The sequence below is a fragment of the Balaenoptera borealis genome, assembly GCF_965194805.1.
Source record: "Balaenoptera borealis genome assembly, chromosome: 4".
NCBI lineage: Eukaryota > Metazoa > Chordata > Mammalia > Artiodactyla > Balaenopteridae > Balaenoptera > Balaenoptera borealis.
The window spans coordinates 33,768,722-33,787,305 of NC_138861.1; the positions used below are offsets into that span (position 1 = coordinate 33,768,722).

General features: G+C 34.7%; 1 protein-coding gene across 6 annotated transcripts in view; it reads right to left on the reverse strand.

The window, feature by feature from the left end:
• The window catches only part of INPP4B (inositol polyphosphate-4-phosphatase type II B), a 371,544-nt gene that overhangs the window by 175,933 nt on the left and 177,027 nt on the right, over positions 1-18,584 (reverse strand). For all 6 annotated transcript variants that reach the window (XM_082390014.1, XM_082390013.1, XM_082390011.1 and 3 more), the window contains one exon: positions 12,710-12,857. In XM_082390014.1, coding sequence (XP_082246140.1) covers positions 12,710-12,857 — 148 coding nt within the window. The remainder of the gene's footprint in view (positions 1-12,709; positions 12,858-18,584) is intronic.

The window sequence follows — 18,584 nt, forward strand, 5'->3', positions numbered from 1 at the left end:
TAAGAAAGAGTGCCCAAGAGTAACAGTTAATTCATTTATAAGAAGGTAGTAAGACCAAATAGCCTGATAAAAATTTATCTACCAAAGGATACAGACCAGTAAGAAAGACATTAAAACGTTATTTGAAATTGTTATTATCTAAGCAAATAGAAATATTTTCCTACAATGAGCTGTACAATACCATTTTGTAGAATAAAAATGGCTACACAATTTAAAGAGAGCCTTTTGGCTCTTTTAACACACTCTAAAACTACACGTGGGGGCTTCCCTGGTGGCGCAGTGGTTGAGAATCCGCCTGCCGATGCAGGGGACACGGGTTCGAGCCCTGGTCTGGGAAGATCCCACATGCCGCGGAGCAACTAGGCCCGTGAGCCACAACTACTGAGCCTGCGCGTCTGGAGCCTGTGCTCCGCAACAAGAGAGGCCGCGACAGTGAGAGGCCCGCGCACCGCGATGAAGAGTGGCCCCCGCTCGCCGCAACTAGAGAAAGCCCTCGCACAGAAACGAAGACCCAACACAGCCAAAAATAAATTAATTAATTAATAAATTAAAATAAAACTACATGTGGGTGTACATGGGTGGCAGGTTTAAGAGCCAAATGGCTTTCATTCATTAAGCAAAATTAGACCTTAAAACAAACATGAAAGAAGCCATAAAAATTTACCCATTAGGAAAAAAAATTAAATATGAAATAGTCAATGAACTATAGACTCCATAAATGACTGGTGGGTGGCTTCATTTCATAAAGTGGCCGGGTGACACCATAAAACTGAACAAAGTTCAACTACATGTCAAGTTTCACAGTATTTTCAACCCACAATTCAAACTGTGCTTTAACCCGTAGAGGGATAAAAACTGCATCCATAAATCACAGGCTTTTTTTAAAATGCATTTTTGTAAATGACAGCGTGGGTAATGTTGCAATCCATGAGCCACTATTTCACTGGAAAAAGTGACTGGATATTCTGAGTGGTCATTCACTCTGATTTTCATGTGACATTAAAATAAGCGGCTGTTGTACTATACACTCAAGGTTTCAAGTTTATATGCCAAGACTAAGCATTGGAACACGGTAACTACAGGATTTAGTTGTAATCACAGAATCTGTTTGTATCTGATAAACAGCCAGATTCTATAATTTAGTTTTAGGTAGCTGCGTTAGAAAAAAAATGAGGAATGATAAGTATGTCTTATTCCGTCCGGAGAGTCTATTTGCTGCTCCTGATAAAGATGATTTGGTGTTTATTTACTTCCACATAACATCTTTATCCTTCAAAGTTTGTCAAACATGGTCATTTATTGTTTTAATATGTTAAAGCTCAGTGTTCCATTTATGCTTAAAATTGTGGCGTGTTTATATGAAGTTTCTCCTAAATCCACATATACTAATATATGTCTTTTTATTTTGGGTAGCCATGAAAATTACTCACTGTACCTGAAAGGCTACTAAAGCAAGAACATATGCAGTGTGAGTAACAGTAACAGTGTGAGTTACCATTTTTCATTATTCATGCCCATACTTTTAGAAGGTGCAAACGTTTGTATCACCCCTTTGAATTCTCACTCCTGCATCTGGAGTGCAGATGTCACCCAGTTCAGTTTCATAGGTAGACAGAATTCAAGAAGCTCTCAAAGTGCTGGCAGTAGAGCTCTTTGGGGAACACCATAAGGCTTTCCAGGTAATCAAGGTTACTTTTGTATAGAATGTGTCTCTTTTCTTATTCTTAAAACACTCCTCAGATATAATTGTCCCAGAGCCCGACTAAACAAAATAAAAAATTCAGTCTCACTAGGCACATTTCAAGTGCTTGATAGCCACATGGCTATCAGAGTAGGCAGTACAGTATAGAACATTTCCATCATCGTGGAAAGTTCTAGTGAACAACATTGCTCTGGACAAATGGGAAGAATATAAGTGAGAAGTAAAGTGACTTATTTGATGCCATATTGTTAGGAAGTGGCAGAATCAAGACATGTACTGAGGTCTTGTGAATGCAAATCTTGTTCTCTTTTTTATTTTAATTTCTGGTGAGTATGATTTCTCTTAAGCAAGTATCCTTCAATAGGAGGACAAGATTGGAATCTCCCATCTGAGGGACTCATCTGTATGTAAATTCCACCCAGGTCAACAAAGAGCCAGTGCAAACATTTTGCTCAAGTGTGCACTTACCAGACAGCCTTGGCTACCATAATTGCTGGAATCTCAAACAACAAAACAAAATTCTTATGTATTTTCTATTCCTTTAACAAATATTTAGCAGTGCTGATTATCCTTATTCATGCCAGGCACTATAATAAGAACTTTATAAATATTCACTCATTCTGTATGCATAACAGCCCAAGGAAGTAGGTACTATTATTATCATCCTTATTTTTTAAATGAGGAAACTGAGACTCAGGGAAGATAAGTAATTTACCCAAAGCTATCCAGATAGTGAGTAGCAGAGTTGGGATGAAGCCCAGGAGGTTTGTCTAGGGTGCCCATGCTTTAAACTACTATGCTAGATAGACTCTCCATTAGAAATACAGCACAATCTCACTCTCACTAGAAATCACATCAAGAACATATCTTGATACTATCAGCTTGAGGAAAAAACAAAATAAAACCCTTCAGTTTTTGCAGACAAGGGTAAAGCTTGATGTCAGCCTTCTTATTCTTTACATTAAATTCCAATAAGCAGGAAGAAAGGGGGATTTTATGTTACTAGAATTCTTTAACGTTAGAGATGCTACTGCTGGTTATCCTAGATCAGCGCTGTCCAACAGAACTCTCTGTGTGATGGTGATGTTCCAAAGCTGCGCTTTTTAATTACAATGGTGACTAGCCATATGTGACTACTGCACACTTAAAATGTGACTAAGGTGATGGAGAAACGAAATTTTAAATTTCATTTCATTTTAACAAATTTTAACTTAAGTTTCAACAGCCACATGGAGCAAGCAGCATCTGGATTTAATAGCAAAGACCTCGATGGTTCAATTAAGAGCCAAAGAGGGCTCCTTTTTTTCTTCTAAACCTTGTGCTTGCCCACTATGTCCTACATCAAAGAATTATAACTTATCTATTCAGTCATGCAGGTCAGAATGCTTAAGTTATTCTGCACGTCTTACCTCCAGAGATAATCCATCACCAAACTCTGCTCGTCCAAAACAATCCCAAATGTTTGTACATTTCACCATTTCCCCCCAACCACCATGGTCTAAGCCACCATCATTGTTAGCCCAGGCAAACACAACATCCCCTAAATTGTTTTATCCCTCCACACTTGCTTCCCTTTTTCCAAGTGTAATCATGTCATTCTCTTCACGCAATTTCAGTTGTTCTTGGGAAAAGATTACATTCTTGAGTGCTTATTATATGCCAGGTATTACGCTAGATTCCAGGAATAGTACAATAAGAAAATTGACAAGTTCCTCCTTTTCTGTGTCCCAGAAGGCCCTAACTAATCTGAAGTCTGATGCCTCACTATCATTCCAAAATCACTGTCTCAGCTCTAAATACACCAGTTTTGTGAGAGAAGTCCATTTTTCTGTCCACTGGGAATTTGTAGTACCATATAATAAACGTATCTATGACGTATGTTAGGTTAGTAAACTAAAGGAGATTACAAATAAATTATAGGCTCGGTTTTCTGACTGAAACACTATCAACATTCAGCTAAGATAAAAAATAACAACGATAATAGTTTTGATATAATGGGTGTCTATTGTGCATATGATTCTTTACATAAGTGGTAAGAGTGGTTTCCACACATTAAAGGCCTATGTATATATGCACCAGGCATTTTTCAATAGCTCATTTTAAACGTCACAATAACCTTGTGCATTTATTATTTAATCCCTTCTTTACAGTTGAGGAAACTGAATTATGGCAGTTAGTTAAATTGTGCCATGCCACATAGCTATTAAGTAGACTTGGGAGAGCCAGGTTTCAAACCCAGAGCTGCACTTACATACACACACACCCCCAAATCCCATAGCCATAAGTGCTAGAGTCTACTGATTGTTCACTTAATTACTACAGTAGCCCTGTAGGACAAATTATAATATTATCTAAAAAGTGAAAAAAAAATTGAAAATTGAGAAATTGTGTAATTTTCTAAAAATTATAAGTACATATCAAATGGCAGATAAAGAGGTTTTGGACTCGGGTTGATAATTATTCCAATTCCGTATTTTTATCATCACAACATACACTCTCTCCTACTCAATCCATGTGAAATAAAGAATCCTGGCACAATGGACAAATATGCTTCTGAATGAGCTTTGCCTTATTTGTTCCTGTGGGGCTATTATAATAACCAAACAGCAAACTAAAACACATATTTCTATCGCCAGCTTGGTGATACTAAGCGCTCTACAGGACATCTCATTAAATGATACCAAGAATCTATAATGATGAACTTAATGGCACACAGCATCTGCCCTCAATACTAGGAGTTGGTAGGGCCAATGCGCTCTTTCCATGATAAATAATATACCACATGGCATTCCAACTGCGCATCAACGTTGCATGAAGAAAAATGAACAGAAGAAATAACACTCGTCAGGTATGAGTCAACAGTGGAGTCCCAATGGGATATTTTTTTATGCATCACTTTTGGATCTTTAGGACTTAAGATTTTCCTCAGAGAAAGCAAACAAGAGAGACAGAAAGAAACACAAAGAGAAACAAAGCGGAAGAGATAGAACACTATAAAAAACATCTATGAAATTCATCAGTTTGAGGTCTATTCAGTATCTATGAGACCTAAAGAGAATAGCTGACTCCCTATTACTTTTCCCACTAATCAATGTTTCTTTAAGGTCAGTAAAGATTTTCAGTGTGCTTTTATTCTATCTAAGTATGCAAATGTCAGTAGACATCTCAAAAGTCATGTGCTTCAGCCAGGCCAAAATAAACAAGGTGTAAGATGAGGCTGGAGATGTAGGTAGACAGGAGCCCTTGCTTGCCTTGCAGGCCGTGTGAAGGGGAAACCTCATCTGGTGATAAATTTTGAAAAAAAGATCTAACCACATTCAATAGACAGGTTGGCTCACTATGTGGTAAAATCCTGCTGTACAACTTTTTGTACAGTGAGGATATTTTTGAAATATAATTTATATGAATATATTCTAGTTCTAGTTCATAATTCCTAGTATATACTTTTAACATTTTTTAAATGGCACTCCTGTAGCATTATCGGTTTGAAATAATATGAACCTTTTTGAATGTAATAGTCACAAAATGCTTTAAGATAAGGTTCAAGGTCGGAAAAGTAAGTATCTTCCTCATTTCTTTCAAACTAGGTATATTGCTTAGAAAACCCATTTAGTAGTATATGATAATATTAAAGTCAGCATGTAGAACATGTCTCTGAAATGTAACTCTGTGCAGCAACTAGGCTTTCAACCTGGGATTTCAAAGTATCTTACTATTTTTTTGCATATAAAAGAATATACTGCATTCAAGAAATAGATTTAAGACTAGATAGACAGACAGATAGATACACTTATCATAGGTCTGTAATATAGCTCTAAAAATGAAGAATATAGAATATTTGAAATATATAGTATTGAACAAAACAGTGTCTTCATTGACATAAAATATTTTATCATCATGAATTTAGTATATGTACAATATTTACAAACACTAATATCTAAGAGAAAGCATTCACATTCTCTAAAAGAAGTGCTAGCAAGACTTTTATTTAAACTTTCTATGTCCCAAATTCTATTACATTTTCCCTACTAAAGGGTTTGGTTCAGATGTTTATATTTTACTTACAAGATTGTTCCTCTGCCTGGTATACACAAATATTTATGTCTTATATAAAACCTAAGGACATCTTAAAGTTAATTGTTATAAATTATTCTTATCCTTTCCTTTAGACTCCCAAAATTATATTCAAGGAAGTTTCTCTCTTTCCTCACCCCTGGGACCAATGACGAAAAATATAGAGAGAGAAGAAATGAAGCAGGAGAAAAAGAGAAAAATACATGATATAAATCAAACTAACTTTTTCCTGGGGAGTTTTATAGACCATGAGGTTCATTGTCACTGAAATACTTCATTTCTTTAAAACTTTTGTACCATAATAAGTTTTCAAACATCATATTATAATGTAGAAAAGTATATGTTTTGATAAAACCAAACACCCTATGGCCACCCAAGCCTCCCATCTAAACATATATGTGTGCACACCATCATTTAATATGGTATGTGTAGCTGCCATGGAGCTTCAACGCCACAGGGTCCATCATTTCTTCTATTAACTAACATATTTCAATGTTGACTAAGCAAAGCAAACTTTTTTTTTTTAACATCTTTATTGGAGTATAATTGCTTTACAATGGTGTGTTAGTTTCTGCTTTATAACAAAGTGAATCAGTTATACATATACATATATCCCCATACCACTTCCCTCTTGCGTCTCCCTCCCTCCCACCCTCCCTATCCCACCCCTCTAGGTGGTCACAAAGTTCCGGGCTGATCTTCCTGCGCTATGCGGCTGCTTCCCACTAGCTATCTATTTTACGTTTGGTAGCGTATATATGTCCATGCCACTCTCTCACTTTGTCCCAGCTTACCCTTCCCCCTCCCCATATCCTCAAGTCCATTCTCTAGTAGGTCTGTGTCTTTATTCCCGTCTTGCCCCTAGGTTCTTCATGACCATTTTCTGTGTTTGTTTTTAGATTCCATATATATGTGTTAGCATACGGTATTTGTTTTTCTCTTTCTGACTTACTTCACTCTGTATGACAGACTCTAGGTCCATCCACCTCACTACAAATCACTCAATTTCCTTTCTTTTTATGGCTGAGTAATATTCCATTGTATATATGGGTCACATCTTCTTTATCCATTCATCTGTTGATGGACACTTAGGTTGCTTCCATGTCCTGGCTATTGTAAATAGAGCTGCAATGAACATTGTGGTACATGACTCTTTTTGGATTATGGTTTTCTCAGGGTATATGCCCAGTAGTGGGATTTCTGGGTCATATGGTAGTTCTATTTTTAGTTTTTTAAGGAACCTTCATATTGTTCTCCATAGTGGCTGTATCAATTTACATTCCCACCAACAGTGCAAGAGTGTTCCCTTTTCTTCACACCCTCTCCAGGATTTATTGTTTGTAGATTTTTTGATGATGGCCATTCTGACCAGTGTGGGGTGACACCTCAGAATGGGAGAAAATATTTGCAAATGAAGCAACTGACAAAGGATTAATCTCCAAAATTTACAAGCAGCTCATGCAGCTCAATATCAAAAAAACAAACAACCCAATCCAAAAATGGGCAGAAGACCTAAATAGACATTTCTCCAAAGAAGATATACAGATTGACAACAAACACATGAAAGAATGCTCAACATCATTAATCATTAGAGAAATGCAAATCAAAACTACAAAGCAAACTTTTGAAGTAGTACAAAATCTGAAGAAAATACTCAATGTAAACAAAATACGTGGCAACACTAAAACAAGCTATAAAAATTTTATAAGTGGTAGTTTGGCAAGACCTACATAACTTGCCTGCATGCAACCCAAGGTGAAGGACTGTAAAGCCTGTGGCATTATAAACACAGGGAAAAATACACATAAACACACACACACACACACACCTTCTATGTATTTAGGATCTCTGAGCTGTCTTCAACATGTACTCTCCTTTTTCTCTCCATTGCACTAACTCTATAATAAACCAGTTGTCTTCTCCCCCCCATCCTTCAAGGAGGCTGGATCAAAGAACTGGGCTGCTTTATAATGCCACATCCCTTAGGTATCATGATTATAGAGTCATTTAGTACACTTCTCAGAAGCGAGGTGTTACACTGATAGTTGGTAAGCCAGGACCTCCCCCTCTTCCCTTCCCAACACATAATTCCAGCATAGCTCTCAAGAGGTTATACATCAATGCTGTCTCCTTGATACTCCTGCTGGAAATCTGCATATTTATAACATTTTTAATCAGATTATGTGAGTCTGCAATGTGAACCATGGATCTTTTTCTTTTTTATTTATTTTTTAATTGAAGAATTGTTAATTTATAATGTTGTGTTAGTTTCCAGTGTACAGCAAAGTGATGTAGTTATACATATATGTATATATTCTTTTTCAGATTCTTTTCCATTATAGGTTATTACAAGATATTGCGTATATTTCCCTGAGCTATACAGTAGGTCACTGTTGTTTACCTGTTTTATATATAGTAGTGTGTATCTGTTAATCCCAAACTCTCTGCTCTCCCTTCCCTCCGCTATCCCCTTTGGTAACCATAAATTTGTTTTCTATGTCTGTGAGTTTATTTCTGCTTTGTAAATAAGTTCATTTGTATCATCTGTTCATAAAAAAGTGAACCATGGATTTTAAGGAAGCAAGGCCATTGGCAGAAAAGCCGTTATAGACCATTACACTATCACAGACAAGAAATGATGGTGGTTGGGATTAGAATGGATAGAGTGAAAATGTAAAAAATAAATGAATTTGAGAGAAATTGTGGAATTAGCATGATTAGAAATTGATACTTGAACTTGAATGTGGAATGTGGATAGGTTTGGTGAGACAAGACAAAAATACTTATGTTTTATGTTTCTGCATTGAACTGTTGAAGAGAGGGTGGCATTTACTGAGACAGGAATTATTTTAGGGAGAATGACTTAAATGTGATACCAGGGCGTGACAATCATGGGAACCAAAAGTCTGCTTTCCACAGTGAGGCTCACAAAGATGAGGGTAGATGTAGAAAATAAAGACACAGTATTTCTTCTGGGTGGTGGGTTTAGAGTGATTTTGTTTTCTTTTTAATATTTTCACTATTTTCTATAGTGACCATATATTATTTTTACAGAAAAAAATTACCATATATTTTATATATTTTTAAAAATATGGCTTCAGGAGCAAAGAAGCAGAAAATTGCTAATATAAGCCTTTCTTCACAGCAGTAAACATAACTTGTCATCTACGATTTCCTGCTTGTGAATTTTTTGGGCCTAAACCGTAATATAAAATTCAAAGTTTAGCATTGTGAAAACACGTCACAGCCAACGCAAAAGATGTTATATATCTGAACTTGAACTCAGAAGGTATTAATGCTTAGGCCAATGAGAGGGAGCCCCCAAAGAATTTAAACTCTATCACAGCCCTAACACTTTGTGTATGTACAATCTCAAAGTTAATTAAAGTAGTTCACATTGAGTCCAATGTAACACTAAGGGACTAACAGCAAGAGAGTTTTTAGATGGCAGCTGCAGGCAAGGGCACTGGGTATGAGTGATGGAAAGTAGCTGCTGCACCATTATGTCTCTGCCAACATTTACACTCCATATCATGACGGCTGAGAAGGACAACATTTTCCTCATTGATACATACAGGTATGCATTAGGCAAAGAGGCGTACCATGCACACACCTGGTCCCTGCCAACAGACTCACACTTACTTAGTCTCTCAAGTGTTTACCAATCCCAGACATGATAAAATTAATAATATACCTTTAAATGCATGAGTGGGATTTCATTCTCACCGAGTTAAATAGATTACAAAACTACTAATAATGCCTTGTCTTTAAGACACAGTTGTGACTAGACATATACCTAATATTCCCTAAATTCCCTTTCTTACTTGCTATTTTCGTTCACAGTTAAATCCATACTCAAACTTAGGAAATCTCTACCTGCGAGTTTATGAGGCTGATGTCAATCATAGCAGTCTTTGCAGAAAATTTTCCATTTTCTACTCCCTTGGTAAAGGAGGGAAGTTATGTAACAAAATATTCAAATAATACCCTAATTACCCCTATAAGGAGATGACAACACACCAACACAGAGAATTTGTAGAAAAGTTTACATCTGGGGTGAAAAGTGAGACTGAAAGAGTCAGTGGATCATGAAAGAAAGTGTAGGATTTTCAAAATCCAGACTTCACAGAAGTCTGACCATGTCTGCAAATTCATCATCTTGGTAATTGAGAGGAAACAGCTCACTTTTGTAAAATATTTTGTAAAATATTTATTATTTGGCCCTTAAGGAAAAGTTTTTGTAACCCCTGTTATACAGCTAAATTCATACTGTGTTTACTGACTTTCCTAAGAAAAAAAAAAAAAGAAAGAAAGAAAAGGAAAGAAAGACTGTATATCTATGTCTGTGTGTCTGTCTGTCTATCTCTCTGTCTATCCATCTATAACTATCTCCATCTATCCACAGGTCCTATGCAGAACAAAATATAAATAGGGACTTAATGGCAGCTTTTACCTACTGCTCATTTACTTACTGCTCTTCACCAACTAAAATGATATAATTTAGTTAATAGTTATTTTAAAGATTCAGAAAATAGCTGTTTCAGTTACTTAGCATAATATAGAGTTGCCCTGGCAACTAGTTTTTTTTGAAGAAAAGACTCAAAGCTTTTTAAAAACTAATTCTCTCAATATAGATTTCCAAGCATGAAAATGAAGCACCTTGTACTCTTTGCAACTACTGAAAGATAAGGGCACGACGGCACCCACAGTCTTCATCAAACCACGTAAGAAAATCCATTAAAATTGTGCTGTTGAGAGGAAGGTTGAGGTAAGTATAATACTTTCTGGGATCTGAATAAGACTAGGGGTAAAAGAGTCCATTTGCAGTGACATGGATGGACCTAGAGATCGTCAAACTGAGTGAAGTAAGTCAGACAGAGAAAGACAAATACCATATGATATTGCTTATATGTGGAATCTAGAAAAATGATACAAATGAACTTATTCACAAAACAGAAATAGAGTCACAGATGTAAAAAACAAACTTATGGTTACCAGGAGGGAAAGGGGGGGAGGGATAAATTGGGAGATTGGGATTGACGTATACACACTACTGTATATAAAATAGATAATTAATAAAGACCTATTGTACAGCACAGGGAACTCTACTCAGCACTCTGTAATGACCTATATGGGAAAAGAATCTAAAAAAGAGTGGATACATGTATATGTATAACTGATTCACTTTGCTGTACAGCAGAAACTAACATAACCTTGTAAATCAACTATACTCCAATAAAAATTAAAACAAAACAAAAGAGGCCAAAAAAAGAACTTCAGAGTAAATATCTGTCTGGGCTGGAGATTCCACCCAACCAAGAAAAATGTTTCAAGTCCTTCTGTAGGACAATGTCCCATTCTTACATTCTTAATTTGTTATGTTATATCATATTAATTTCATATTATAATTTAATGATTACAGTATATTAATTTATATTATATTATAAATATAATTCTTAATTTAAATTATTCTCTCAGTTGGATAGCATATATCTTCGAGGGTAGATTCTTTAAGAAAGTTTGGTGGATGACATTTTCTGAGCTTCTGCGTATTTAAGTATGTCATTTCCATTGCCTTCATTCATTAAAAAAAAGTCATAACTTGACCCTATATAATAAAGTGGGCCACAACCTTTTTCTCTCAAAAAATCAAAAATCAGTAGATGTTACTCCATGGACTTCTGCAGAGAAGTAAGTATAAGGTTAGTCTGATTTTAGCATGTAAAATAAAAACCTGCATAAGTTTTCACTGTTTTCAAGTTTTTGCATGAATTGTTCTTTCCCAAGAAAGAACATTTGAGAAGAACTTATTGTGTTTGTCTTCCACATCCGAGATGTGATTTCTCAGTGTCAAATCTGTTCTTCTCTGCTGGCTTTGTGGATCTAATTTGCCTGCTGAATTTTAAAATTTCATTATTCTCTCCACTATTCGTTCCTTCTTAGCATTTTTCCTAAAAGGTGATGGTTCTCACCTTAGGGCTTTCTAATTCCTTTTCATAATAACCATACCTTATATTCTACTGAGATCGCTAGTCAATTTCCTTACAATCTTTCCTATTTCCCTTTTGAGGCTTCAATATGATTTTTTCTCTACTTTTCTTTAGAAAATTTTAAAGATTCATAATTGAATTTTTTTCAACACATTTTAATGGTGGGAGATTTACACAGAAAAGGTGTAATGTAAGCCACAAATGAGAGTCATATATGTGATTAAAATTGTCTAGTGGTCAGTAGTCATATGCAAAAAGTAAAAAGATACCATATTTTAGATTCCACATGATATCACTTATATGTGGAACCTAAAATATGACACAAATGAACCTATCTTTGAAACAGAGTCATGGACATAGAGAACAGTCTGGTGGTTGCCAAGGGGGAGGGGTTTGAGGAAGGGATGGAGTGGGAGTTTGGGGTTAGCAGATGTAAGCTTTTATATATAGAATGGATAAACAACAAGGTCCTACTGTATAGCACAGAGAACTATATTCAATATCCTGTGATAAACCATAATAAAAAAGAATATAAAAAAATGCATATAATATCTATAACTGAATCACTTTGCTGTAGAGCAGAAATTAACAAGACATTGTAAATCAACTATACTTCAATAAAAAATAAAATAAAATAAAAATTAAAAGTAAAAAGAGAAACACATAAAATTAATAACATATTGTATTCAACCCCAGTATAGCCAAAATGTTAACACTTCATTATGAAATCAGTCTTTTTTTGTTTGTGTGCTACGAATTCAAACTCTGGTGTTTATATTACACTTGCAGAACATCTCAAAGTGGACTAATTACAGGGCTAGGAGCCATAATACTGGACAATGCAGATCTAGATTTTTATGTTATCATCATACTTTAAGAAAAAATGTTTTATAAAAAAAAAAACAATTAATGTAAGAGACAATCATAAATCATTTTCTCTTACCTACACAAATCTTCTTTGATTTGAAGAGAGATCAGTTCCTTAGGAATATGAAAAGAAAGTATGCTCTCTGACATCTGCTCCCGGATTCGCATCCACTTATTGTCAGATGTGGGAAATCTATATAATTTACACACTGGGTTCTTTAACACTGGAAAAGGAGAAAAAAATAAAGTTAATAGTTAAATTATAAAGATATGCACTTTAGATAAAGATCAATTAACAAAATCATTAATCAGGCTACCATTCTAATTATTTGATCAAAATTTTTTATCATAATCCGTAGTGTAATTGAGTTTCTAAGAATTTTCTCCTTATATCTTATTTTTTTCAGTAGCTTATGGGATATAGTCTTTATTAAATTAAAAAGTGATACATCAAATTCCAATTCATAAATGTGGCTACTATGGTTCTCTGATATACCACCTATTAATTCTTTTTCCTTCTAAAGATTTTCTTAAAGTATATGTATTTATAAATATAGATGAAAATATATGGATTTATACATCATACATGCTTTGAAAAAATACATTTCTGGATTTCTTCCACTCACTCTTAGTCAACTTTACCCACTTATATAGTAGGTGACAACTGATATGTTATATGAGAGGTTTTAAATGACCCTACTACCAAAAGTGACTTTTTTCTTAAATGTCAGAAAGGTTCATTCCTTGGCTTAAGATCTATTACAATTCAAATATTACTCATACTTTAGTGTCAATAAGTCAATAACACTTTCCTAAAACCATATATTATCAGAAGCAAGACATGGAGACTATGAACAAACTGAATATTTGGGATGGGTGACAGTGATTAGGGAAGAAATAACATGGTCATGTCATCAAGATTTAAAGAAAAAGTGTAGGGCTAGATATTAAGATAATACTTGATACATTTTTTGTGAGGCCAGCATTCCTACCATACTACCAAGCCCTATATTTCAGGGCAGGATTTTATTTCCATTGCTGTTGGATAATGAATATAAGAGAAATATATCAAAGCTTAATGGACAACAAAATATCAGGTCAATCACCAGTCAAGTATGTATGATTATTTGGCTCCAGTTTACCAATGAAGCTGATTAAAAAGAGAATTTGATATTGAAGTGGATGTAAGACTTTAAATAATGCCCAGCCTGGTATGTGGCCCAAGTCTCTTCATCATATGGAGTAAAATGCCTTTCTCATTTTAGGGTTCTATAAGGCTGTGTCTCATTCGTTACTTGGAAATATAAATATAAATATAAATATATTTCTGAGCATTAAAATGAGGAACTATTCATCCATTCTGCAACTATCATTCTCAGAGGTCCAGTCTGACAATTTTCATTATCAGAATTGATACTAAATAGGAAACCTTTATTTCAAACATCTCATTCTTTAACGACCAGATTCAAAGCTCCCGTCACACTTATCTACCCCCTACAAGAATTAGCTAGAATGTTCACTTTTTAAAAGCATCAATAGAAGCAAGAAGACGATAGAATATTTCCAGGGTGTTGAGAGACAATATTTTAAATCTAAAGTTGTATGTCTAAAGGATTATGTTTTTGCCATAAACATGACCTTTAAGTTTTATCAATTAGATTATATCACAGATCCATATATAAGGCTAATTATACTTATTTTCTTTCTCTTTTTAATGAGGTATAAAGGTATAATTGACATGTAACATTATATTAGTTCCAGGTAAAGAATGTAATGATTCAATATTTGTATATATTGTGAAATGATTACCATAATAAGTCTTGTTAACATCTGTCGTCATACATAGTCACAATTTTTTTCTTGTGATGAGAACTTTAAAAACCTCTCTTAGGAACTTTCAAATATGCAATACAATATTATTAACTATAGTCACCAAGCTGTACATTACATCCCCATTGCTTATTTATTTTATAATTGAAAATTTATACCATTTGACACCCTTCACCTGTTTCACCCATCCCCATCCCCTGTCTCTGGCAACCACCAATTAGTTCTCTATATCTATGAGTTCTTTTTTTATTTGTTATGTTTTATTTTGTTTTTGCTTTTAGAGTCTACATATAAGTGAGTTCATACAGTATCTGTCTTTCTCTGTCTGATATTTCACTTACCATAATGCCCTCAAGGTCCCTCCATGTTGTCACAAATGGCAAGATGCATTCTTTTTTAAGGCTGAATAATATTCCATTTGTGTGTGTGTGTGTGTGTGTGTGTGTGTGTGTGTGTGTGTGTGTATCACATTTTCTTTATCCATTCATCAGTGGAAACTTAGGGTGTTTCCACGTCTTGGCTATTGAAAATAATACTGCAATGAACACTGGGATGCATATATCTTTTTGAATTAGTGTTTTCATTTTCTTTGGATAAATACTCAGAAGTAGAATTGCTGGATCATATGGTAGTTCTATTTTAAGTTTTTGGAGGAATCTCCATGTTGTTTTCCATAGTGGCTGCACCAATTTACATTCCCACCAACAGTGCATGAGGGTTCCCTTTTCTCCACTTCCTTGCCAATAACACTTGTTATTTCTTGTATTTTTGATATCCTTTCTAACAGATGTGAGGTGATATCTCACTGTGGTTTTGATTTGCATTTCCCTCATGATTAGTGATGTTGAGTAACTTTTCATGTACCTGTTGGACATCTGTGTGTCTTCTTTGGAAAAAATGTCTATTCAGATCCTCTGCCCATTTTTAAGCAGAATTTTTTTTTTTGCTGTTACTGAGTTGTATGAGTTCTTTATATATTTTGGATATTAGCCCTTATCAGATATATTTTCTTTTATATGAAATACAGAAACTTAGAGCCAATGAAAGAAACTATGATATTTCATTCATCTTTAAAGTGACAATGTTTTAAAGATGTAAGAATTTTACTATAACCTCTATTGCCCTATCTCTAGAGGTGGAGAAGAAAAACAATGTATGTACAGAATTCAATACATTGTAAGTCAGGTTAAACCATTTATGAGATCTCAGAAATTCTAATATATATAGCTAACATGATGAGGAATATAAATGCATCCTTTTATAGTAAGACAGAAACAGTCTCTGAAATGTCCACATTTTTCCTTAGTAACCTAAGTAAATATTCAATTACTTGGGTTACCTATACTTAGTATATGCACTGCTTTTTAACCTCTGCTTTTTTTTTTTTTTTTTCAGGATTACACAGAATCTTTGTATCTCCCAAACCACGGTTAAAAACCCTTAGATTTTTCTTGCCTTTAATAAAACAATAATATTTTAGAAAATTTGTATTTTTAATTAAGTTGAAAAATATAATATTCTTTATTTTATCTGTTATCACAAAACTAGTCCTTCAACTTCTGATTTTACTGTTTTCATTTTACTGCTTTTCAGTGTATTCTAAATATAAATCTTTGTTGAAATAGAGTGGTAGAAATCAAGGACAGTGTGATTAATGAGCTCCAGAACTATCCTCTGACCACCCGAGACACAACATCCAGGACCCTGTGGGAATGCTGCTGTTTTTTTAAGGAAAGCACTTGGGGCAAAGAATAAACAAAAAAATCAGGCCACATGATCTACCCCCCTGAAAATTCCCAATAATGTCTCCTATCTAACTTTCATGCTATAGGTTCTAACCTTTTGAAATTCATAGATCTCCAAACATTAGTATTTAACTGTACATAGTTATTAGGATCTCAATGTAGACATAGTGGAATCCACTTTACAACCAAGTCTGATCCAGTAGCATTGCTTATTGAACACCTACTACGTATAAAGCAAGAACACTTACTGTTTCTCAAAATGCCATATAATGGATTATGACTTAGAAAATTTAAAAAAATACATGGCCTGACTTTTAATTACCATGAAATTTGTTCCAATGGCTACAAACAGACCAGATAAGATGTTCTCAACTCAAAATTTTGCTGGGTTCATAGTGAGGAGATTTTTGCCATCCTCATATAAAAGAAAGGCAAGGTATTCATGTATCAGATATTGAACAGTGGGCCATAAATGATGAATGCTTTTGTCGTTTTATAAATACTTCTCCCCTATAGCAGAGATACAGTTTCAACAATTCTGCATACATACTCCAGCTGTGTAAATGAGCCCACCACTTTCAGCTCTGGCCTTCCACTGATGTCAAGTATTTCTTCATGTAGGAGATGCATTTCTGACCACACAATAGGCTCAACTCAGCAAAAACAACTATCTAACTTATCTATTATAAGTTCTTTTTGAAGAGAGCCCTGTGTGTATTATCTGCATTTTTTTTCACTGCTTTTGCCAAAACAATTGCTAAAAATATCATGTGACAGATTCTACCAAGGGAAAAGTAGTGAAGAGATTTTGGACACCACCACAGTCTTAATAATGACTTCATAAGGATAAAGTTCTAAGATGGTCCAGATATGAATACATTCCCACTGAGATCCACCCTCTAATGTGAACACAGGGACAGAAAGTAAATGACAGATTTTTTTCTCCTAAAATTGCAACACAACTCAAATTTCCATATCATTTATTCCAGACACTGTAAAAGGCCTTTTTAATACGGTAGCACACCACCTGCTTTTCCAGCAATTGTGAAAGCCAAGTGCTCCAGTTCTGAATTATCAAAGTAAAGATGCCAAGGAAATGTTCAACAAAGCCAAAACATAGACAACACATTAAAAAGGGATGGCTGTTCAAGCAACCTGGGGCAGAAAAGATAAACCAGAGTGATATCATAGGGATGATCTTCTCTTTTCTGTGTCTGTGTTGGGGACATCAGTGGATTAGACAAGGAATTTTGGAAATTTGGATTCAGGGTTGAGGGGATCATCAAAATGCCAAACACTTATCTCATCAGATTGTCTTTAATACAGTTCTCCAGAATAAGCTCATCTGTGATTATCTTCATGCAATTTCTTGCTTTCAGGAGGTGGTAGATGTCACATATTTAAATGGAATCTGACTTTATTGGCTTCAAGCTTTACAAAATCATTATTTTAATGTACTGTAGATTCTTGTAGAGAATCTATTCATTCTATAGCTTTTAAATATGCAGTTGTTTAATAGTTTCATCATTCAGCCAAATGTACATGCATTGCCTATTCTCCAAATGCTACATTACACTTAGTAAAGATAAGTCTGTGTAAGCCAATTAGATAATGACATCCTCTCATTTGTAGTCGAAAATATCTTAGATTTAGATACATACATCTTAAATGTAGATTGGCTCTTTTTAAGATTAGATGAGAACTAAAAATCCTAAATAGAAATCACTAAAAGACTATCCTAAGCAAGGCTTAGAAAAGAGAAAGTAAGAAAGCATGACAGGAGCTCAGAAAACACAGCAAAGAAAGATCTCTTTTAAAATAATAAAGAGGAAACAAACTATTAAAAAATAAATTCCCCCAGAATTTTAAATTACTTTTCTTTATGTGTGTTATAAAATCTAAATTATGTTATTGTTTGTGCTGTTTTTAAAGGAACAAAAAATAAGAATAGAAATAGGATGTAAGCTGAGTCAAAGTGCTGCTTCCCTAGTCTAGCCAAACCCACAAGCTCTTGGCCTTCCATCTTCAATTCAAGGCCAAGAACAACAAAAACTATTACAGATGCAGAATAAAACATAAAGATAATATTTGTGGGGATTTAGTCTCCAACTGGTGAAAACTGGCGAGTTCAATGTGTAGAATTTGGAGTTTTGGTTTTGGATGGTCAGAAAAGAGGTTTGCTCATTCACTCTAGTTTGGATGATTTTCCCTGTTCATTCTAATTCAGTCATTAAAGTAAAGGACAGATCTACAGAAGTGTCCTTTTCTGGTTCATATTTTACGCTGAGCAGCCTGGTACGACCTGCGGTTCATGGAACTCAAGTTGTTTCTTGCCAATTTGCCCCTGTTCAAGGTATTCCCTGTACCTCAAAGGAA